At 45.1% G+C, this 24,504-nt stretch overlaps 6 protein-coding genes across 6 annotated transcripts; 3 read left to right on the top strand and 3 right to left on the bottom strand.

The window, feature by feature from the left end:
• Positions 1 to 481: 481 nt before the first annotated feature.
• Positions 482 to 2,510, bottom strand: DFL_003843 (uncharacterized protein; the record flags this gene model as incomplete). Its single annotated transcript, XM_067632837.1, has 4 exons — positions 482 to 931; positions 1,021 to 1,551; positions 1,619 to 2,038; positions 2,106 to 2,510. 4 exons carry the CDS (start codon positions 2,508 to 2,510, stop codon positions 482 to 484), a joined length of 1,806 nt encoding a protein of 601 aa, XP_067491066.1.
• A 2,967-nt stretch (positions 2,511 to 5,477) lies between these two features.
• On the top strand, positions 5,478 to 8,388 carry DFL_003842 (uncharacterized protein; the record flags this gene model as incomplete). The annotated part of the gene is made up of 3 exons (XM_067632836.1): positions 5,478 to 6,489; positions 6,548 to 8,050; positions 8,117 to 8,388. 3 exons carry the CDS (start codon positions 5,478 to 5,480, stop codon positions 8,386 to 8,388), a joined length of 2,787 nt encoding a protein of 928 aa, XP_067491065.1.
• A 958-nt stretch (positions 8,389 to 9,346) lies between these two features.
• Positions 9,347 to 10,537, top strand: DFL_003841 (uncharacterized protein; the record flags this gene model as incomplete). The annotated part of the gene is made up of 1 exon (XM_067632835.1): positions 9,347 to 10,537. The coding sequence occupies one exon, from the start codon at positions 9,347 to 9,349 to the stop codon at positions 10,535 to 10,537; it is 1,191 nt and encodes a 396-aa protein (XP_067491064.1).
• Positions 10,538 to 16,749: 6,212 nt separating this feature from the next.
• On the top strand, positions 16,750 to 18,165 carry DFL_003840 (uncharacterized protein; the record flags this gene model as incomplete). Its single annotated transcript, XM_067632834.1, has 1 exon — positions 16,750 to 18,165. The coding sequence occupies one exon, from the start codon at positions 16,750 to 16,752 to the stop codon at positions 18,163 to 18,165; it is 1,416 nt and encodes a 471-aa protein (XP_067491063.1).
• Positions 18,166 to 18,734: 569 nt separating this feature from the next.
• DFL_003839 (uncharacterized protein) lies at positions 18,735 to 20,381 on the bottom strand (the record flags this gene model as incomplete). The annotated part of the gene is made up of 1 exon (XM_067632832.1): positions 18,735 to 20,381. The coding sequence occupies one exon, from the start codon at positions 20,379 to 20,381 to the stop codon at positions 18,735 to 18,737; it is 1,647 nt and encodes a 548-aa protein (XP_067491062.1).
• A 1,111-nt stretch (positions 20,382 to 21,492) lies between these two features.
• On the bottom strand, positions 21,493 to 22,888 carry DFL_003838 (uncharacterized protein; the record flags this gene model as incomplete). The annotated part of the gene is made up of 3 exons (XM_067632831.1): positions 21,493 to 22,198; positions 22,521 to 22,784; positions 22,869 to 22,888. The coding sequence occupies 3 exons, from the start codon at positions 22,886 to 22,888 to the stop codon at positions 21,493 to 21,495; spliced, it is 990 nt and encodes a 329-aa protein (XP_067491061.1).
• Positions 22,889 to 24,504: the final 1,616 nt, after the last annotated feature.

Raw genomic sequence — 24,504 nt, 5'->3', positions numbered from 1 at the left:
TTGATACAGTTTAGGTCTTGTTACGAGCATTACACTTACAATGCAGTTCAGATGAAACATCAAGCGTCCCAGAAGCAATGGTATTGCTGATAAAGTTGACTGGAATCCAGTTGACCAGCTGCAGTTGGACGATAGAAGCTAAATTGGACGACAGATAGGAAGCATAACCGAATTCGCGAAGTTTTGATAACGTTAACATTATGATTAAGACTTTTAGTTACATACACACGGATAAGTGGGTGTGCAACATGCTTTATGATCGTGGGCTATGCAGCAAACAAAACGAAAATTTTCAAACCATAAGGAATAGGGGGAGACCAGTGCCAGCTAGATCAGGAGTGAATGTATCAATTTTGCGAACGTATCGAAAAGGAAAATACTCCGTATATCAAAAGATGTGTGTATGCTACCCATAGAAAAAAAAGGAATACTTACTATAGTCTAACTCTAGACACCGCAACCTCTATCAGCATCTTAAACTCTAACTTCCCGCAGCAAACTGACTTTTTGTTCTAAGATTCGCTCCCCACTTCCACAAAATAAACGGCCCGGGCCACCCAATAACAATCCCAATCAATGCCAACGTGGTATTACCCCACCCGTAATCAAGCTTTTCATACATAGTCGGAGCGAATAACGGGAACGCAAATCCGGCTAAACTTCTCAAAACGGTGACCGAAGCGATAGCGCTAGCTGCATATCTCGTATAACAGTCGATAATATACGTTTGTATACTCTGAAATCCCATTATTGAACCTCCGGCGAAGATACAGGCACCGATGTTCGGCCAGATCCAGTGCGTTACTGATTGTGCTGTCCAGCCGTAGATAAGCAGGCCTACGGGCACGAGAACAGCTCCGATAGGCATCAATGGCACCCGAAACTCTGGGAGACCGATGTTGTTATTTCGTCTGCTAAGTTTTACGTAGATCTAGTTATAAAAGTTAACAAACAAACATTGTTTTTTGGGCTAAGATACCATGTGAGTGGGGGAGGGCAGTATGCCCTTATGGTAATTACCCTATCATTTATTGGAGCGCATATCTGGGTGCCGAGAAAGAAACCCAGTCCCAAAGATATGTAATTCAGGCTTCCAATTCCAACTGATTGGTGATATTTCCCTTCCCAGAGTCCCGGGAATGTCGACAGTACAAGGTACAACATGCCGTACAAAAACGCCATATAGGCTGCCATAAATTGCACAATAGGTTGTGTCCCGAGAAGGATGAATGGGCGAACAAGAGCTTTTCTTAGGATCTTGCTCAACTTCCTCTTCTCGTCTGCTTCGTAAGGGGTGTGTAGATGGGTGTTTCCGGTTTCCTTTCGGAGACGACGAGCCTTAATTTCTAAAAGTTTCGGAGCGTAGGTCTCTTTGAGGAAAAGGAGACCCATTATTTGGATGACGGCATCGGCGGTCGAGACGATGAAAAAGATCCATCGCCATCCGAGGCCAGATTGAACGATCCAACCACCAGCAATCGGTCCGATCGCTGGACCAAGTAGGGGAGCCAACGAGTACATCGAGATACCTTTGCCACGTTGCTCCGGGGGCTATGAAGGATTCCGTTATTAATGGTTCCAAGGATAAGAAAATCGCAATTAGGTGCCAGATACTTACCCAGACGTCACTGAGAATGCCACCACCTAATGCCAAAGGAGCAGCACCACCTGCCCCAGCCAAGAACCGGAATACGATCATCTGAACCTTTGTCTGACTCGCACCACAAGCTGTATTGAAGATCAAGTAGAATAGATTCGAAAGTTGAATTACTGGTACCCGACCGTATACTTCACTTAGTGGACCCGCGAATAAAGGTGCTATGGCATATGCAAGCACGAAGACTGACAAAGTCAGTTGAGCTTCTACGGTCCCTGTAATATTCAGGTCCTTTGATATCGAACGTATAGCAGGGGCAACCATGGATGAAGACACAGGAGATATGAAAGTAAAAGATGAAACGACTACCGTCGCAATCCACTTTCTCTTGATGCTCCAATTTAGAGGGTTCTGAGGGTCATCTGGCCCATCCCAGTCCACCTTTCAGAATATCACAAAGTCAGTAATTAAAAATGGGTTGTGTGTTGTAGACATCTCTTCGACTCACCACATTAGGATCTCTTCTGTTACTCCTTCCACTCTCGCCACTCTTCGTTTTCGATAATTTCAACTTGCCATCATCGTCAGACGAATCTATAACACCCTTCTCAACATCGCTATCGATCGGGGACTCTAAATCTTCAACTCCCCTCGACTTCTTCAGATCGTCTCCTTCGTTTCCTAATCGAGATCGGGGGCCTGACTTTTCGGCCGCGGGTGAATTCTCGTCTGAGCTGCTCGCATAGTAAGTTTGAGCTTCTCGTCGATTATATACGGATTGGTCGTCGAAAAATTGGCCAGAGAAACTCTTTTGAAGCTGTAGATCTAATCTTGAGGCATCTTGATCTATGGCACCCCTTGGCTGTAGTCGACCAGTTTTGCTTGTCGTTGGCCGTTTATCTTCAGACGACATAGGTTAAGCGTTGGGAGACCATGCGCGGGCAATGGGTCTCAAAGTTTGCAGTGTAATGGCGCGCAATGTCGCTAAAGGCGTGTGTATCGCAATAACTTCAATGGATATCACGGAATAAAAGGCCAGGTTACTGGAAAAGAAGCATTGGTAACAATCTCGGCGGCCATAGGGCGGTGTAGGCATATTTATTAGAATTCCCGAATCTCCAAAAACACCGCTCGCCTTCAGAGAGCCCAGCAAGGGAAAAAATTCTGTTCACAGAAAATCCAAAAAGCTAAGTAATCTTGTCAAAGTTCCATTTAGTTGCCGTATTATCCGAGCTTTTTTGTTGCCCAGCACCCCAATGTGGTAGCCGTAGAAGGTTCGGTTGAAACAACCAGGGCTAGTAAAACTGTTTTTCAAATGACAGATTCGAGATCTGAATGGCTTAAAGATGCGACAGAACGCTCTGGAGACGACGGAATCCGTCCGACATAGCGCCTTTTGGGGGAAGGAGTAGCAGAAACCAGTCATTGACAGCCGAGGATATACTATCCACTTTGGCGCTCTTGAATAGTCAAGCTTTCAACGGGGACCCGCTTGCCACCTTGCTGGCGCTGCACCATGCATCATGAATCAAAACGGCACAAAAAGATAATACAACTGAAGGGGTGCATTATCTCTAATGCCGTGGTTTTGATTTGCGAATTGGTTGGAATGGAACATCTACGGGGACTTTTCGAGAATTTTCGGTTCAACCAGGGAAAAATTTTAGATCCTTCCAGTGGCGGGCAAGGCTGCGATATGGCTAGCTTCGGTTCAAGCTTTCGTTTATCGCAAGTCTCACATTTCGACGTCACAACCGCAATCTTTGTCTCGCCGTAAAGTCCGACGGTTGTAACGGTGATTAGTGAATCTTTTAATAGCCTGCCGTTTTCCGAGTCATTTTATCACAATTGTTCCTAAGTCGTACTTGTCGTGAGAACAAACAGAAATTCGATGAACATTGCCGTCTTCTAAATAATTACAGTTCGAGCGACGAAAACGGAATCTGAATCTAGAAAGATATGAACTACTGGCCGAAGTTTGCACATTAAGCGAAGATCGTGGAAGTACAGCTATAGAAATTTGACCAAATTTGAGAAAAACTACTACAATGCCGTGTTGTACTGTTCGTAGGAAGCCACGGCATCCTGGATGCATATCAATGCTCGTGTGATGATATATTAGAATCGATAATACGAATATGAGAGGCAGGTGATACGCATGCAGCTTGTACAAGCTTCATGTAAGGTTGGCCGTAGGTTGTAAGTGGGGATAGATGGTAGGAAATTGTGGAGTCGAGGAAAATAGCGACCGTTGTCATTCTGAAATGAACTAGCTTTATCCAGACTATCTTGATAGTCTTTCTTTTGAATCGCTAAACACACAATATCTAATAACCCTCATTTCCTTCAAATATAACAATCCTCAACTTGGTCTATAAATCTGCATGGCCTGCTTCTACACCGCCGTCTCCGATAGCCTTCAACCTTCTTTCTTCATCCTCCAGCCGCTTCAAAACCGTCTCGCTCTTAGAAAAGATCAGTTCGTTCCACAACGGGTACTTCATGCTCTTCATCGTAGAATCGACATCTACAATAACATGCAAATGCAAATGTTTCACCGAAATAATATCGGGTACATGAAACTTAACTGGACCAAGTACATGAATATCTCTTTTCCCCCTATGAAATCCACTACGAAGACGTTCATAACGAGTAGCAGGCGTAAGATCAGGATAATGTACTCCCAATAACTGTTCTCTCACAGCAAGCATATTGCGGTCTTTCACCGAAAGCATCATTCAGTTAGTAACTATGACTAATTTCAAAATGTGTTGGATGTGGTAGTTTTGAAGGGGCGGCGTTACACAGGGGTAAATCGGACGGTGTGAGGTCCTCCACTGAGCGAATATGACGAAGGGGCATTACCAGCCAATGGGTTCTGCCGGCCTGGATCCGAATGGTTGTTAGTTATTTCGTTAATCGATTCGCCATGCATGTCATGCATTGTTAAACAGGCTCGTGTAAACTTGATATCAATTAACTTACCGGCCGACGATCATCTATTACTACCAAGTCCTCATCCTGCAGAAGTATACAGTCGTTCAGAATTCGAGTACCCACACGCACACGAGATAAGGAGTCCAGATCTCGGAGATATTGCTGGAATCATGGCTTCAAGGAAAGGCTAAAAGAGTAGCACGATACGTACTCGGTACAGTTCTGCAGTTATAATGAAGTCACCCTTGCAGAACGAGCATTCTGGGGGGGCACCGACGGGAGAGGCACCCGTAGCCGCGACTGACCCGTTATTCGTCGACATTAGTTTGGATGTTTTATTCTCGAGCAAGTTTAGATATCGCAAAGGAGATTACAATCGGCGATTGATAAACCAGTTTGAAGTCCGGATTCTTGAACAATTGCGGTCAAGATGGCTGGTAGGCCCATGCAAGGAGCCGCGACAGTAAGCTTGTACGCTTTGTCGAAGGTATGGAGAGTAGCTCAAAATGGTCAGAAATGTGACTGGGTTGCGCGCACCATGCAGTTTAGTTGGTTCCACGCGTTCGAGATCGATCACCCTCGTACGCTCGTACCCAGCAGATGGATATGAAGATTGAAAGGAACGCGAGAGTCTATAAAGGAAGGGCTTCTTCTCAAGATCAGAAGTCGTGGCCTTTACTTCTTTGATAGATATTATAACGTTCAGCCGCGTATACAGCACTGCACACAAGGAAGTTTAGTGCTTTAGAGTTCCTGTGCATTTTGGGCGACATCCCAAGCGACGCAACACATCCCAGCTTGACGGTTCTGCGATTGCGATTCAAAGCCCACCAATATGACGACATACGTAATTACAGGGAATCCCTGTCCGCTTCATTTCACAATCTCACGAGCGATATACAGCTAAGTACTTTTATACAGAAAAATTGAGCCAGAAGGAAAGATGGATTCCAGTCCAGTGAATTCGAGCTCTGGTTCTCAAGCTCTCGACGAGCCTACATATGTACCGACCCCGACAGCAACCGAAATCGACACCGGCGCAGCTTCGTTCTTCGTAGCAAGCTCCCTGTCTGAGCTCGAGCACATTATTGATAACTGTCCAATCATTGATAACCATGCACATCCTCTCCTCACCGAACAGACTCTTGGAGTATATGAAGCCTCCGGCCTCAATCTTCTAAGGTGTCTGTCTGAAGCTAATGACGATGCTCTCAAAGACGTTCCGAACACTTTGGTCTATCATCGTGCCATTAAATTCCTTAAAGAGGGATTTTCGCATTTTCGTCATGGCTATGATGAAGTGGCTACTTGGAATGATTGGAAAAGTTTTCGATCTACCTTGGATCCAGCACAGTTTGCCAGGGAGTGTTTTAATGGACTACAGACGATTCTTCTTGATACTGGGCTCCGATACCCTGCTCACGACGAAATTGAAGCTCATTCAGTTATCTGGCATAATAAATTCCTTAAGTCTCCGGCAAAGGAGATTTTGAGGCTGGAGTATATTGCAGAGGATGAAATCAAAATCCAGCCAAACTTCCACAGCTGGGAGGCCAAGTTGCGAGATATCATTAGGAAGGCACTGAAAGATGACAATACAGCTGGATTCAAGTCCGTTGTCTGCTATCGAGGTGGATTGAATATCAATGGGGACGATTTCACCGAAGAGTTTGTTATTAACGCCTACCAAAACATTCTCGTGAGCTCTAGAGAAGACGGTTGGAAGCTCAGCAACTCTCGTTTAAACGATTTTCTTTTGCATCTTTTCGCTAGAGAGATGACTCGTCATGTGGAGCAAGGAGGCAAACCCAAGCCATTGCAATTTCATACGGGGCTTGGGGATAGCGATCTAAGATTGAAAGATTCAAATCCTATTCTTCTACAGCAGTTTATTGAGGCTTATCCCCGTCTCCCGATTGTTTTACTACACGCCGGGTATCCTTTCACCAGAGAAGGTGCGTAGCTTCAAAAATTTCTATCCTTAGCTTATTAAATGCTAACATGTGGATGTAGCTGGTTACCTTGCCTCAACATACGCCAATGTGTATTTGGATTTTGGACTTGTTTTCTCTACGGTCTCGCAAGAGGGACAAGAATCAATCGTCAAACAGGTCCTAGAACTCACACCCAGCTCAAAGGCAATGTGGTCGACAGATGGCCACCACTATGGAGAGACCTACTATCTTGCCCAGAAACAAGTACGAGAAGTCTTCAAGACCATTATGAAAGAGATATACAATAAAGGAAATGTTTCCGTTGAAAGTATTTCCAATATCGTTACCGATCTATTTTTCAATACGTCAAATCAATTATACAATCTCAAACTAGATCTCAACATCCCTGCCCCAGGAGACTACGCTTCACACGCAATCACCAATACTGACAATGAACCTGAACATCGTGGTCGTGCTGGGCTTAAGCTTCTTCAAGGATTTCTCGCTAAGAATCCGGGTATCGAGTATCTCCGCCTGAACTGGCTCGACTATTCAGCAATTTTACGAACTCGAGTTGTCAAGATCAAGCATGTCGTCACACAACTTGAGAAAAATATCAACGGCTCAATCGTCGGTGTTACCAAAGCCAGCCTTTACATTCTCGTGAATTGTATGATGGTGGAGGGTGCCAACGCTTGTGGTGAAGATCGGTTGGTTCCAGACTTCACATCCATTCGTCTCCATCCTCACCAACGAAATGGACAAGGCCGTCCCAATCATGCTACGGTCATGTGTTGGATGCAAGATCCTGATAGCCACAAAACCATTCCTCTCTGTCCTCGCGGTATTCTCAAAAATGCTCTTGCTAGGGCATCCAATGCTGGTCTCTCAAATTTCAAAGTCGGATTCGAAATTGAATTTTGCATATTCAAGCAATCAGACCTTGACGAAGGAAGGGTGGTTCCAATCACCACTCACCACACATGGACTACTTCTCGCTCTCTCCAAACAAAGGCTTTGGACATCCTGGAGGAGATTGACCAAAAGCTTTCTGAAGCAGGGATCGAAATCGAACAATTCCACAGCGAAAGTGCTCAAGGACAATATGAGATTGCCATATCTCCATTGCAGCCAATGCAAGCAGTTGATGGCTTGATATACACACGTGAAGTCATTCAATGGGTTTGTGCTAAATACGGATATCGAGCAAGTCTTCTCCCAAAGCCGTTTGACAACGAGTGTGGCACGGCATCGCACGTCCACATGTCTTTCAAGCCTATTGAAAAGCAATGGAACTTCTTTGCAGGACTCTTGGAGAATATGAGAGCTCTCAATGCTGTCATACTGGGAGGCGAGATTAGTTTCGAGAGAATTGTTCCTGGGGCGTGGGCAGGTGGTGTCTGGGCTTGTTGGGGTAGACAGAATCGAGAGGCACCTCTGAGGCTGGTAGAAGAGGATAAAGCACACTGGGAGATCAAAGCTGTAGACGGAATAGCAAACATGTATCTTGCCATTGCTGGTATTATTACTGCCGGCACTGCAGGTGTCGTACAGGGGATCGATATCTATGGGGAGGCAGATCGTAAGTTCAGATTCCTAGCACTAAAATACTCGACGACTGTATACTGACATCTTAACAATTAAATAGGCGACGCTAGCCTTATGACAGCAGAGGAAAGGCAAAAACGAGGTATCAAGACTGAAATGACCAAGTCAATGGATGAGGCTACTAGTGCCCTTTTCGAAAAAGATGGGAAAACTCCAAATCGCTTCTCAGAGGCTATGGCGCCTGGATTCGCCCGACACATGACTGTCCTGAAGAAAGCTGAGAAAGAATACGTCTACTCGCAGTTCATAGATCCACAAACAGGGTCTCCTGACGCTCCAAGAAGAAGGGCTTGGGCGGCGCAATGGTATTAGGTAGATTTAATCAGGTTGGCTTCAACGTGATTGGCAGAAATTAATAGCATTTTCCCTCACCACTCGTGCTCTTTGAAGGATCCTGGAGATATTTATGTCTTTCGTTAATAACGGAAACTCAATTGATTTAGACTTTGCTCCTTCTCAAATCGTCTGGGAATAAGGAGGCTAGAAGGCGGATGAATTAATATTTTTGTGTAGACGTGAGCCCTTCGGGGGCAGAATGGGGTTATAACGTTCATGTTGGCGTTGGCAATAATGTCTGTCATGTTCCCTGACTACACCAACACCTCCTCCGATTTTTTCTTCTCGTATCTACGAAATATTTTACCCGACATTCTCAAACCATCTACAGATCATCATCGTCACCAATCTAAGACACAAAACCTACACGCAGTTGTCACGAACGACTTCTGACCGACAATCTGGTAAGGCATCTCTCCCTCAACACTGTTTCTCCCTAACATCGTACCTTCCCCCTGCCCTCTCCATCGCCATCAGCTTTATCTCCTTGACTGCTGTTGTTTCATTGCTTCTCCTCCTTGCATTTGCCTTCCTAGCGCTCCCGGCAATCCAATTCCTTCGATTATATATATCAGCTTCATCAGCGGCTCCGGAACCACCTCCTTACGAATATATGCACGACAGAAACACATCTCACGAACACAATCCCTAGATAACCTTAACGCGAATACCATCTAGGTATCTCCAGATACCCGGTTTATACGAAGCTAGGCTCTTCCAGTTCCATCCCTTAGCCCTCTCCTTCAAAAGAATAGCCTATCCAATAACTTCCCTTCAAGGAAGACTGCATACAGGACATACCTCTCCTTTGAATATACCTTGGATTCTTCTAATAAATGTAAGTATTTCTCCTAGAAGATCTTCGTTCGTTGTCATGGATTTCAGAGTACTAAAAGGTTTCTATAAATCCATCTATAGAAACGGAACTCGAAAGATGTGCTGGCTCTCCGTTCAATGTGTCTGCAAGCACAATATTGCTATCCCTCACCCGACCAAAGCATGCATTCGTCCACGTAACCCTCGTGGTTGCTGGATCATTCGTCGAGGAGAACCTCTGACGAATTATTGTCCTGGATGCGAGGAGTACCATGATCCATTATACGAGCAACCAGCGTGGAAAGATGTCAAACGATGTCACGGGGACCCCGTAATCGAGTGGTCAGAGATCAATCATTACGATATCATCTCATTGGATAAAGCTCGTCACAAGAACTGTGATAGCGAGCGTCTTGAGTTTAGGAAACACCTTCACTGGAAGGCTATGATCTCGAAGGAAATGATTGCGGGCTGGAGTGTGACCGACAGAGGAGCCATTGTCAGCAATACTCTTGAAGAAGAAAGCGGTGATGAAAGTAGAGATGAGTACCACGAAGATGAAGTCATGGAAGCCATCAACGCAAACGAAATCCACAAGATTTTGTTTGACACGGAAGATGAGCAAGAAGAAGACTTTGTTGGATATAAGCTCGAGCGAATGCCGTCTAGAGCACAGTTGGCCGAAAGCCTATATAGAAATGGCAATAAATACGACTTCGACTCGATCTTCCAAGACTCAGAAACTTCGGATGGCTCTAGCTCCGGCTCTGATGATTCCAACGAAGCAGTCAACGGATCCGATGAATCGGCCAACGAAACAATTTGCTACGACCAGGACGAAGATGGTGAAAACGAGCCACTCTTGAAGCTCGAAGAGATGTTCGATCAAATCGAAGCTTCCAAGCCCTTCAACCCATCCTCCACCATCATTACGACTGACTCACTAGTCTGGGCTCCTCCTCCGCCCGACTTCCCTGTCGGCGACCCGGTCAAAAAACCGTTGTTCCAAAACACACCGCTAAAGTTGGTGATAAAGGCGCAACCTGACACCGCTATGGCCTCGGAACCTTTTCCTCCTATCACGGCTGCTACATCTGAAGGAACTGCGACTGCTCACAACGGAAGAATCAATCAAGCTCTCACTAGGATGCGGTGTATGCAAGCCGCATGCTTTGAGGCGATTAACGCGGGGGAAATTCCTGAACGGCCCTCTACTCCAACGCCAATGAGTACACCTGAGGGAAGCTCTGGCGAAGAGCTCGAAGAAAAAGACCCAGAGGGAGATCTTTTATCCTTCCAATTCAACTAAACTCAACCTTACTTTCCATTCGGGACTCCTATACCTGCTGCCGTTGCCACTCCTTTATTCTTACTATTCAACATACACCTACACAAATACCATCCTTCACCCTTCCTTTACTAGAGTTACATTCTGGCGTGTTCCCTAATTTAAGGCAACTACTATCCTCTTGCCTTACTATCCTCACAACGAAGTTTTCCTACCGCGTATTAAAAGTTTTACAACCCAACGACAATCAATTAGGCGTTAACTTAGCGATATTACTTTTGTCAAGCTAGAAGGCTATCAATATTGCCTTCTTTTCTTGCTCTTTTTGTCTTTTTCGAATTCGTCGATGTATTCTTAGCGGTGGGGGTACCATATTTCAGTAGCTAGCCTGTCTTTTTTTTTACGTTGCTGCGGTCTCAAATAAGGGTGATAGATTTGCTTTGCTGCTTAAGGAATGAGGATTATATGGACTGGGGGGGGATTTCGGATAGAGCTTATGAAATGAACTATGAAAATTTTAGTTATGAAATGTTGTGGTAAATATGGCTTAGGCTTATTGAGATGTGCGAGATGAGTGCTCTTGAAGTACTATTTTCTTTAGTTGTGATGGCTTGTAGGAACGTCGCTTTGATGTACTTCGGCTGTGAGACTCCATGGTGAATCGTGGCTGTATACGTAAGTGCCGTCTTAGATGAAACTATACCAACTTTAAGGTTTTTAGCTAAGCTTATGAAGTTGTTTAACGCCCCAGCCTCCGGTCCTTAATATTGATTAATCTTAAAATCCTCTTTTGTGTCATCGATGTTAACTGTTAGTGATCTAGTTTCAAGTCCCGACACTATACATTTATAGCCCGATCGAAGCAAAAACTACCTGTCTACTAATTATCGAGATATCTACTCTAGTCCTACCAACACGGTAGAATGTGCTCAGATCTGTCTAGCTGTCATTATGGCTTTGCCATTCGAAATAGATACAAAAATGCAACATGTGTTCAACATGAAACTGCAATATAGGTTGGCGCCAACACGTGAATATTATCAAATTGGATGAAACGAGTACTTACAATTAATGACCATGATTTAAACAGGTTTGTTAGATGTCGGGTGTGCTTATATCTTAATTGGAGGCTTGGGGTTTATAGATCTAGCTTTCCTCATTTGAAGCCTACCCGCCCGTTTTATCATAATTTCTTGCGCTATCTAGATATTGACCTCGGAAACCCGTTCCTTTGGGGCAGGAACTATTTTCGTATCGTCCACCAAGGGCAGAGTAACCACATGAACCCTTAAATATATACTAAAGGGTAAACTATAGAGCGCTTTGAAGTTCTGAGTACAGCGGGATTTTCATTTCCAATTTGGGAGGTTACTAGCTACTTCTAAACACACTGTTGAAGATTGTTCCGGAGGGAGGTTGTTTCCAGAAGTTACTCACCTCATTTAGGACTCCTGAAACTCTAGTCGACTCTGGGATGCACTTGCTCTCGAAAACTCACAACAATAAGGCACAATATTCGTTTTAACATAGAAAAATGCGCGAACCACCCAAATGAGTATCATAAAGAGACACCCTCTGCGGTACGGTAAATTGGTCCGACCGTAAGGAAGGTCAGTATTCCGCGAGGCCTGGGGCCGTTTGCTGCCTCATAAATCGGCTGATCCCGCAGAGACTAATCAATTTTCAGTATTATCAATCAATTAGATTTCTCCTTGCCCCTCTCCAGGTATGTATGGGCGAGTATGAAGGGGTTATTCAGCACGGTGGAGATCCAGTCTTGAAAGTGGCACTCGAGTCCAATGTGGTTATAACGTTACATAAGCATTGCACTTTTGTCTTCTGGGGCGATCGTGTTGTTCCTGGAAGGGAACAAGCTGTCAAAATGAAAGAGGCAAACTGGGAGGTCGATAGTTGAAGCTATCGTGAATCCCTATTTTATTGCTATTGAAGTTGTGAAGTGTCGATTTCGATGATTATTTACATGAGGGTTGCTTGTTTTGGGAAGCAGGATCACGTGACGACATCACATGACGTCATGAAGCCTGTTGGGGTGCAACAGATCGGTCGGAATGCGGCACGCAAATATTCCAACATCGTCACATATCATGCAAGTGGAAATATCTAGTGTTTAAAAGCTAGCGTAGGCCACCAAGCTATTGACAAGGAGAGGTAACTTCGTCAACCTTCCCAGGGAAATGTGATATAAGAATCAAAAAGAGCCTATGAATATCGGTCGTTACATAAGTCCATATGTCCCTCAAGCTCCCGGTCGCAGGATGCAGAAGCTTCGGCCTAACCAATAACTTCACCTGTTTTATGAAGAATAAGATGGGGAAACGAGGCTGATGAAAAGTAACCAGCCAAGTTTTTCTTCTCTTTTTCCCTTTTCTGTTTCTTTTAATCTCCTTGCTTTCTTTGGAATGTCATATATATCCAAGGGTGGTCAATAGATTTGTAATCAGAGGGTATCTTGGTTTTAATACAGCTTGCAGACATTTCGGACGCAGGGTCTTTGCCCAGTATAAACTTGTTGCGGTATACCGTATAAGGCGTAGTGCCGGGTCTATACGTACCGCTCTATAAATACAGGCGGATCTACGATGTGTTGGGATCTAGACGATCGATCATCAATCATACATACACAGACCTACATACTTTCCAGCGTACTTACAGAGCTGTAGAACCATTAACAAAACTCATCTACTCAAATACGTAAATTTACACCACGAGATCCTAAGAAGAAGATTACCACCCACAGAACTATATATAAACGGGAATACATATAAGTTTTCCTCGATATGCCTACAATTCATCCAGAGCGAACATTTCCAAGAAGCTTGGATGGCGACACTATCTCCAGCTCTTCTTTGCTCTACCAGCAATGGCGAAACCCAGGTGACACCTTTACGGTTTGTCTGATCTTAGGCGCTGGAGTTATTCGCACTGCACTGGTTTAATTGGTAGGTTCGCGGATAACACCAGTGGCCTTCTCCTTTGGCAAGTTAATGCTGACCCGCCAGTTCCTGCCTAAACAAAGCCCTGGCCTGGCATAGAACTGACTCAACCAACCGTATTGGATCTTGAACCTAGGGTGGGTTAGTTACTCGGTCGAAGCTGTGGTGTCTATTGTGGGCGGAAACAAGCTCATGCCTCCTCCCGACTGCCCTTGTAAAGTTATCAATGAAACGAATGGCTACGTTCGTGATAATTCTAATTGGATAATTGGCCGTATAGTCCGCGACTATGAGAAGTGGATAGACGACGGCCAGCTGAAGGGACCCATCCGTGAGAAGGTAAAACAACTGATAAACGAGAAGTATGAAGCCAAAAAGGCCGAGGCGGAGAGGAAGGGCAAGATAGCACAGAGACCGTCACAACTAGGCCTTTGTGTCGCAATTTTCAAAGCGGGAGAACCCAAGCCAGGGCACCCGGGCTACGATTTTGCCTATTTCTTGGGCTTCGGGACAGCAATTTTCCAACTTGTTGTCGCAACGATTCCCTACATACTTTCAACGATTGGGGTATTCTCCTAGTGACAGTGGATGACATTCTTTTGTCATTTATATCGGGAAGTCTCACGCAGTGGTTAAAAGAAAAGTGGGGGTGTAGGCTGGGATCCTTCAAAAATGCTATTATAACAAAGGGGGACGGCAGTCAGCATGCGATCGTTGTGATAGGCGACGGGAAGGGACTTGGCTTGGAGGGTCTTGCGAATCAAAATAACGCCAACATCTCAGCGTCCACAACGACCAAAATATTGGTTGTTTTGCTTGCCATTCTCTGGATTGCCTTGTTGATAACAGCCACGGGAATAACCGAAAATACTTGGTATTTGCTTGCGGTGGGAGGGGTGGGAATTTTCGAGAATATTGTAGTCGCTGGTTCAGAGGTTTTCCCTTCGTCTTTGGGGGCTGCAATTGTGGAAAGAAAATAAAAACTGGCTTCTTGAAGAGCGAAACAGTACCGACACATGATAGAGCCGTGGATGTAGCCAGGGACGAGACTGGCAGAACCCTGGTCCACTGCGCGATGGTTATGGGAAGCGTCATGGATCCCGGCTGCGACCTAGTGGCTTGCAGGGAACGACTGCTGAAAAAGCTCCAGTTGAATTGGCGAACTAGCGATCCCAATGCGAAGCCAGTGAGATGGTTTCATAGATGTGTGAGCGGAACTACCTAGGACAACCCAGGCCTCCTCAGGACTCATAACCTGTCAATGAGTTATGTGATGAGAGACATGATGGAATGCGGCCCCCGTCTCGAAAACGAAAGCACGGAAAATATTTTGTGTGAAGTCCACGTGAATTGCGGGTGCACAATCACTGCTCCATTCTCGTGGATTTTTGAAGCCTTAACAACGATATCAGGGAGCTCTCTCGGAACAACCACCGCGATCCAGTCCAAGGACAACAGGATAGAATTAAGAGACAGGCTGGGATTGGTGCAAGTTGGAGACTTAGGCAAGGCTTTCAAGGTGATAGCTTTTGGAGGCAACGCGGAATCGAATGGCTCATTTGCTCGAACCTGCAGGAAGACAATAATTAATGAGGATGCTGTTCCCATGGAACCTTGGCCCCGGGGCAGAGCATTGATGAGAGATTACGAGTATGTACCGACTCAAGGTTCTGGGAACTTGCTCATATACAAGAGCAACCCTCTAGGTGATTACAGAGTTATCGGAGTCTGTATCGATGATCGCATTGCAAACAAAAAGGGACATACCACCGTTACCATCAAATAATCAATTACAATCCTATATGCCGCCTACCACTTAATCAAGTAACAATATTACTACGACTTCAAGTATTTCCAACACGTCTAAAAAGAAAAACCAGGGGCTGTTCTAGATGGGAAAAGGAAAAAGAACGGGGACCACAAACTAAGTTGGTGCTTTAGAAGAGTTTTCAGCCATGATTACTCCTAACTGTATAGTTGGAGATTGTTTCGGAGCAGGAGAGGTTGTTTATAGAGGCTACTCACTTCATTTTAGAACTCCCAAAACTCCAGTTTGGGATACACTTGCTTTCTCGAAACTTCATAATACATTAGTCTCGGAATATTCAAGAACGAAAGTTCTGTACCTCAAAATCGGAACGCAAGCCAACTATTCCAATCTAGTTCTGAGACGTCCTAAAACCCTCATGCACATAAATGGCAAAGAATATGCAACCCGCAAGCTAAAGATAGGAACGAAACCGGCTTCTAGTATATCGTAGGTCATCGGCAAGCAATACGCAGACCCTATGGTAAACACACCCTGCTGTGCGATTTTATCGCAGACGGATATGACATCTCTACGGCTACAAATAACTAAGGCAAAGTAAACTTCAATATCTTAACATTTTATGAATGCCTGCCAGAAAGTCAGCGACTACTAAGCTTATATCCTAACAGAATCTAACAACAATGTGTTTCAAAACATTTATTACCTATTGAAAGTGTCTAAATCTCAAAGTTATAGAGAATGAAGTCAAGCAATTGGGTTTGTTAATAGTTGCTATTGTAACGTTTGATATGCAACTATTCATTAAATATTGAGGTCGAGGGGCTCATATGGTCTTGAATCGCCCTAAACAGAGTTGTGGAACAAGAGAGACTATAACACTTTCTACATGACAAATCTGGCGATCACGGCGCGCCGCATTGTGGAGCTTCCATGCCGCTCAAAATGTTATAAAGAGTCGCATAGACCGATTACCATATTTTACTCCGCTAGGCCCTCACTTCCTTCCTGCGCCATGCACAACCAGACTAAAACGTTGTGTTAAGCGGCGAAGATTCAATGGAGTAAATCACTTCTACTTTGCCTCAATAATATATGTGCTTCAGATCCGTGTTCCTGGAGTAAGAGCATAACGTTTCCTGTTGAATTGGAACGTCTAGATCGACTTTGCCACGGGCACCTAGGTCGGTGGTCGTAGTCGAAGAAATCTATCCGGCTATAAGATACCTTGCTAAGTCGGTTTATTCTATCCGCTTTATTCCTTCAAAGTTCATCCTGCTAGTCATTTGGATAACTGTACTGGGAGTCGCGTCTGATGCATAGGATTTCTTTTCCATCGGGCCAGAACGCTGATAGCATCTTCCGCCATAGCGCTTGATTGAATGTTTTCATTAAACTAAGACATCATTTCGCTATATATCTCCATAGCTATTCTTTAAAATTTTATCTTTGGATATCTTTATTTATACTCTTGCGAGTTACATAGCATCCACGACTGTCAACCATCCAAAATGGTTGCAACTAAGTACCTCCTCGGCGCCATCCTCACTTCAACCTCCGTCCTAGGAGTCTACATCCCCCACGCCCCACGCGCAGAACCCTCAAAATTCAAAACCTCGAGCGCTAGCTATAGCTCAATCAATGGACCTCATATCGTCACTATCACAAGCGCGGGCCGTGTCGTAACCACCCTAGTCTACAATAAAAACATGACCATGCACGGCACCGGCACTAGAGGCACACACATTCCCACCACCACAGCATTCTCAACCATGAAGTCCATGCATAACAAAACCATGTCTATGACTAGGCCTGATGATATGTGGGATGAAGATGATACGGAGATGACGTCCTCTTACAAGTTTGACGATACGGAGATGACGTCCTCTTACAAGTTTGACGATATGGATATGACGTCTACCATGATGGATGATATGACGACTTATCCTACCATGAGTGTTGGGCATAATATGACGAAGACGTCCATTGTGGATGATGAAGGCATGGAAACTCCTTCACCTACTATGGACGATGAAGAGGACATGCCTTCACCTACGGATGAAGAAGATATGCCTTCACCCACACATGACGAAGAAGATATGCCTTCGCCCACGCACGATGAAGAAATGCCTTCGCCCACGATGGACGACGAGGAAGAAATGCCTTCATCCACAATGACGACTGAAATGTCTTTGACCATGGCCATGGCAACCAAAATGCCTACCATGACTACCCATGCTACACCAGCCACTACCATGACTAGCATGCCTACCGTCTCATCTACCACCACCACAGCCGCAGCCATGCCCACCAGCCCAGCCGGTAAATCCGACAGCATCTTCACCGACAAAATCCGCTACGCCTACTATTCCAAAATCCCCAAGGACCAACTAGTCTACATCTCCAACCACATCTTCGAGCAAGTCGACAAATGGGGCAAAATCAAATTAGTAGCCGATGCAGAACTTCGAAACAGCATGGTCGCCGGAAAAGCATGGTACGAGAAGCAAAAGGAGAAAAATGGAAAAGAATCCGTTTGCACTGCACCTGCATATACCGGCGGTGACTCAAAAGACCCATTGATCTATTGCAATAAGGAAAGCAGGTATGGTGTTAGGATTAATAACTTGATGGATACTGCCTGGACTGAAACTTGTTGGGAGCATATTAATAATGCGGTCTGGTTGGCTCAAGCTATTACCAGTGGCAATATTGGAATTCCTGAAGGTGAAGTTCCTGAATATTATATGACTGCGAATACTCCTACTCCAACGAGGTTCTTCCAACATAAGGACATTGAAATTAGCAAAGAGACACCATGGAATGTTACGGGTCAAGTCTTTAGGGGTGGCAATCCGCTGAGGATGGCGTATATTACTCTTGAAAACCCAGGGTGTCCCGATATCTGGAAGAATATTGAGATGTAAAATTGTGAAAGGGGTTTATGCGAGATTGAAAAATAGCTGGAAATGTTAAAATATTGGGGTAGAATGGGATGAAAATTTTGGGAACAAAAGTTTGTCTTTTACGTTAAGGGTAACCAAGTAGTTCTAAGTTAGTTGTGTCTCTCGGATGACTGACTTGTCCTAGAAAGAAATGTGACAGAAAACTCTGAAGGATATGCACGAGTTGTCCCTATGCATGCACTTCGTCCTTTCTTCCTGAACCAGTTGGATACCTGATTCATTTCCTTTGTTCCTTGCAAGTTGTTTATGCCCTTTCGAATGCTTTGTCACATACTTTTTCTTTGTAGATATACCCTTTGCGAATTTAATGCTATATATTCAGTGCGACCACTCGGTACTTCTACCATCTTGCTCTGTGCGGCAACATTATTCAAATTTATGCAAGTAGATCCATGGATAAGTTCTTAACAGAATTAGTTCATTAAAATTTAGACACCAGATCTAACCACATGATATTTGACACCCGCTCAAAGCAGAAGCAGCTATACTCGATATTATTAAAAATTGACTTGGAAAAAAAACATGTTCCTCTAAAAGTTTCTCCAGAATCTCTTCAAGAAGCTGTCGTTAGGATTGAGACCTTGGTTTCTATACTCTGCATTATAATCCGCAGCCTCATGCTCCAGAGTCTTCTTCGCATTATCAAGATCCAATCTTCTACCATCGTCAAGATTGATATCCTTCAATTTCCAATAGGTAGTCTTATTCCACCACTTGAAGACAAAGAAGATGACAGGGAAGAGCAGAAGCAAAATATATGCGTCGACAAAGTTTGCGGCGTCGAAGGGAGCAAGGGTACTCCATCCTTGTACCAAAGCAAGGAAAACATTGGCAAAGACACCGAAGTATGCGTTCCATGGGTATCCGAGCGACTTGAATGGTAATTCCTCCAAACTTCGACCTTGTTTTGCCCATGCGGATCTAAACCTAATATGGATAAAACTAATAGCACCCCAGACTAAAAAGGTTGAGACACCGGAAAGATTAACAATGTAACCGTAGGCTTTTCCGGCGCCGGTGGAGACATTCATCATGGATAGTGCGCCGAAAAGGTTCGAGAAGATGATGGCGGCTACTGGAACACCCCGGTTATCGGTCCATCCGAGGAACTTGGGTGCCTTTCCATCTTGAGCCATGAAAAGGACAGTACGGGAGGCAATGTAAATGGAGGCGTTGACTGCGGATAAACAGGTGACTAAAATGAAGGTATTGATGAGGTGGACACCGCCTTCCCATCCAGCGTTTTGAATGGCAATGGTCATTGGAGACTTGAGGGCTCGGGATTGCCCGTTGGCGAGACCGTCGGCGTTCCATGGGCAGACGAGGCCAAAGAAGAAGGCGGAACCCATATAGATGAAGACGATACGCCAGAAGACTTGACGAATGGCCAATGGGACGGCCCTGGAGGGGTTCTTGGTTTCGGTGGCTGCGACGGCAACTGACTCGACACCGGCGTAGAAGGTAGAACAAAAGACGAACACCGTAGCAACACCCCTGAAACCGTTTGAAAAGGCACCTGGGTCGTTCCAATATCTGAAACCAAGTGGCTCTGTTTGGCCAATGAGACCTCCAGAGGCGTAGATAATTGCGAAGAGAAAGAATGCGAGGAGACCAGCCAGTTTGATCAGAGCAAGCCAGAACTCCGCCTCGCCGAATGCTTCGACTCCCAGCAATTGGAATGCGGTAAATGCAAACCAGAAGATTAGGAAGTAGCCCCAAAGTGGAACTTTGTCAGACCAGAAGACCATAATTGACGATACAGCGTTATATTCATTGGCCAAGACAGCAACCCAGATGATGAAGTAATTCCAACCGACCGCTGCTCCAAAAGCTTGGTCAACAAAACGATCTGCGAGTTTGGTGAACGCACCACCAGAGGGGTATAGAGTCGTGAGTTCTCCAAGAGATTGCATGATACTGAAGGCGATTATACCAATGACACCAAAGCCAATGATTATCGCAGCTGGACCACCAGAAGCCAGAGCACCACCAGAACCAACGAGAAGACCAGGTCCAATGATACCAGCGAGAGCCATCATGGACAAATGTCTAGTCTTGAGCCCACGCTTGACACCCGATTCCGGGTCAATTACATCTGCGTCTGCGACAACATGTTGGTCGGTGGTACCAACAGCAGTAGAATTGTGCTTAGTATCGATATCGTCGGACGATGCCATCTTGAAGACTGTCGGTGACGGAAGTCGGTGTAGTCTTTTGTGTAACTTTCGACACTCTAAACCCTAATGAAAGCTTAGAGCTATAGAGTGGTAAGAGGAGCTGGGAGGGTTCCGATTGAACCATGGGCAACTGCTGCATGGACCCCTTCCAAGCTTTATACTTTTCGAAATTTGCCCCGTCGTGCAAGCTTGCCTTCGTCCCAGTTATCTTGCATCCTCCCCCTCTTATCAGTTGACTTTTTAAATTTTCGCAATAACAAGGGCCTGCATACACTCTCGGTTGAAACCATATCAAGTGGGTCTTTTCCTTTCCCATGTGGTAGGTCGACATTAGCAGGCTTATAATATAGGTCCCGTCGTGGAGGCAGGAAGATGCAGGCCTATTTTAGCGTGGGGAAGCGGTACCGCAACTCGTATCCCTGTGGCCCATAGAAAACGCTGCTTCATGACGCCATACCGAACTAAAAGCACACAAAGAACCAAACTGGGCAACGAAACGGTGAAAAATCTGTCAAAGTGGTCTCAGACGGGGCCGTTCTGAGTACAACCTGACCACCGCGCATTACGTGAAAAGAACTTGAGCATTGGCATCCTTAAGTAATCGAGAAGGCTGGAAAAATGCGAATACGAATGAAATGTTCGCGCTTGGAATGTAAACAGCTTCCCGGGTTTGGAGCTGAAGAAGTGAGAGCCTGCATTTGGCGAATATTAATATCTACCGACCCACCCAATATTGCCAATGCACAGTTTCGTATCGTCCATGTTCTCGGTGCTGACCGAATATCGTTATCATGTGGCCCAACGGATGCATCTTCTATTGACACCAACTCTCTGAATGGCCGCCACCGAGTTCCAAGATCCGTCGCGTGATTTGGGGCTTGAATTGGCAACTTGGTCACCCGGGTTCGATATGAAGATTAAGATGCGTTGGATGATGTTGAAGTTTTGGACAACGCATTTCCTAGAAGCAAGCGCATGCAGGATACCAACAAGCCTTTGCTTGGATTATCTTGTGCCTCCTCTTCAGAAAAAAAAGCGCATTTCTTGGGCAGTCTTGGGTTACTTAGCTAGTGAGTCAGAAAAGCGAGCGGGGCCTTGGATTATATAGTGTCTAGCTTAGGATACAGGATTGTTTGGCAGGACCATCCGAGCTCTGCTCGACAAAGAACAAAACATCCGCTGCAAAATCCGATAACGAGCGGTGAACCTTCATAAAAGACGGTTCCTTTCGCAGTTGGACGAGATGTCGTGCTGAAACAGACGCGAGAAGCCTTCTGAAGTCTTCCCGTGGCCCCCCGTATTCTACTGCCCTAGTTGTTTCCGGTTTATCCCTGAACAGCAGTTTCGGATCCGGCTGATTGCTGCATCCTGTATCAAGCCCTTGACCCACTGAGCTAGATGTATTTTCGTAGATAAATTCTATGGTATCTGGTAAGATTGATAGATTCGCCCGCACTGCAGCTTTGTCTCTGGAGTTACAAAGTGTTTGTGCTTGTTTTAAAGCGAATTTTTTGAGGTCCATGCATATAATCCGCTCTGCGAAAATATAGACAGCAGCGTCAATGGATAGCAATGGGATGTTCTCGTTGGTGTCGTAGACGTAGTATCCGAAGTAACACCATTGCATAAACTTCTCAAAGGCAAGACTTGTGTCTACCTCGAGACCCAAGGAAACCATCCCCTTTTTCGACTCAGACATTCCACTAAGCAGCATCTCTCGAAAGAAAAGGCTTTCGGCGAAGAGGAGACTCTTGTGGATGTTGTATGTCCGTTTCTCTTGAGCGAGATGGATGCTCACGATTTCTGATTGGGAAAATCTAATTGTATCCAATAGGTTATAAGTTAGATATAGTATCCGAATTAAATTCATAGGCCAATAGGCCAATCATATCACGCTGGCTGTGAAAAAAAATTTAAAAAATTATCCTATCCCATAATTTTGTAAAAGATGGTTGATTTGTGCTTTACTAAATCAACGGCATCATCGCGTTGGGAAAGATGTTGACATGCTCGTTGTTTCAATTTTTGTGTTGTGCAAGCCCTTGGGTGCCGCCTACTATAGGCCCAGAGACGAGAATATACTTGTCTTGAGGCCACGAGACTGGAAGACTAGAAGACGAGTAATTGGAATGAACGTACTTTTCAAATTTCATCGGACGGGCGGGCGATGTTCCTCTGAGCCTCACAAAAGACTCCCAACAGCTCTTCCCCGCGGCAGGTGTCGTTTCGTCCCCTTTAGGTGTATCCGCGAGACAGTCGTGCTTGTATGTCTTACAGACAGGTAAATTCTCTTTCCAACATTGAGAGGTTCCGACCGCGATGATACGAAGCCTGCAAGTATGACATTGGTGACAGGCAGAACATATGCAGTCCTGCTTGCAGCCCTGGCAAAAGTGAGAGCAACTATCATATCGCATTAGTAAGCTCACTCTCAGCCTGCAACCTTATATTCGTGAGAATATGAGAAAGGGATCGATATAAACGTACCGCTCGTATCCCCGAACCATTTTTGATACTAGAATTTGGGCTAAGTGCTGAAGAGCAGAGAGAAAAAAATTAAGTGTGTTTGGATTCTAATGCTCCTCGATGGTGGAAGTATTGGGCTTTCGACCGACGGAATCTGGGACCAAGCTAAGGATGATGTATGGCATCTCCCGTGAGGACTTCCGAGACATAGGGCAACTTGCAACAAATCTAGGAATATGCCAGCCTATAGAATGGAAAGTAGTTGAATCTTAACAGAGCTCATCTACTATACCAAGGGAAATATCCATCACGTACGGTGGATAATTCTGGAACTAGTAGTAAAGGATAGCAAATGTCAAAACACGACAAGATTGGCAGCTGAATACGCCGTCAAAAGCATTCTGAACCCATCGCGTCCAAGTTCATATAGAATGTTTCCCGCCTTCTCGTAGACTTCCGCTACCGGCGAATCCGGCTTACGCCTTTCGACTATCCCGAAAGTTACTATGGTACCGCAATCCGAAGTATAGCTATAAATTAATGGGATGATCTGCTCCAAGGTATCTAATACTTTATCTGCATCTTTAGTTGAGTTGGGAAAGGGTAGTTGGCAAATCGCAGTCGCCTTTCTCAATGCCATTACTTTCAGGTCCTTGCATCGAATCCGCTCCGCAAAAACGTAGGTTTGGGCATGAAGTAGAAGATCGTCAGGAATGTCGTCTTCCTCAGAGTAATCCCCGATGTAACAGTATTGGAGAAAAGCTTCTATTGCTTGGGGCGAATCTACTTCCTCGATATCTAGGGTTACTGTTCTTTTCTGGAATTCTGTGGAATATAACCTTTCAAAATATTCGCTTTTCGACCGAAGAGCTAGCGCGTGGGCTGAATAGGTAGTACCTGCTGAAAGAACGACAATTTTGATTTGTTTCCCCCTTCAACAATCCACCTATATATCCTCAATTTTGATCTTCGGTCAGCAGGTGCAATTGAGAAACTACATTTTTAGAGACTAGCCACTTACTAAACTCAGCAAGAAAAGAACGAGATGGCGAAGTCCGGGTCTGAACATCAGGAAGCTTGCAATCATGTCTGTAGCCGTTTACATCGCAAGCAATTCGCCCAAAATATGGTGGAGGGCCCGGGACGCAGGTATGACATCGTATACATCCATCACAAAGACAATCTTTTTTGCATCTTTGACAAAGCCTTGGACAACTAATCACTCAAGGTTCCAAGTTAGTTTCTTTTTAACGAATTGTGGGAAACCGTATCATGTCTCAAGGCCCACAACTGTCTTGTATGTCCATTTTATATCATACCTGGAGTACCCACGGACCGTGTTTCACAGAATACGGGCTCCCAACCGATTCGCATCTCAGACCGAAATCTGGACCAGATTGTGACCAGTTCGTGGAGGCTAGCGCGCGAGACCAGACTGTTCTGGATGTGATTCCAAGGCCCCGAGCCAGAGATCGGTGATTGATAAGTACAGTGCAGAGTGATTATTTTTATCCGCGAGCCTCGACGAGAACGACCAAAGTAGTAAGGTAGTGGTTGTCTTCAGTTGTGTTCGATTTCCCAGGATCTGAAACTGATCGCGATAGCGTGGTCTTCAATCTCGAAATTAGACAGCCTGTGTTGGCTGTGGTCTTTAAAG

The sequence above is a fragment of the Arthrobotrys flagrans genome, assembly GCF_004000055.1.
Source record: "Arthrobotrys flagrans strain CBS H-5679 chromosome Unknown unitig_0, whole genome shotgun sequence".
NCBI classification, from domain to species: Eukaryota; Fungi; Ascomycota; class Orbiliomycetes; order Orbiliales; family Orbiliaceae; genus Arthrobotrys; species Arthrobotrys flagrans.
This window is presented reverse-complemented; position numbering and strand designations above follow the sequence as displayed.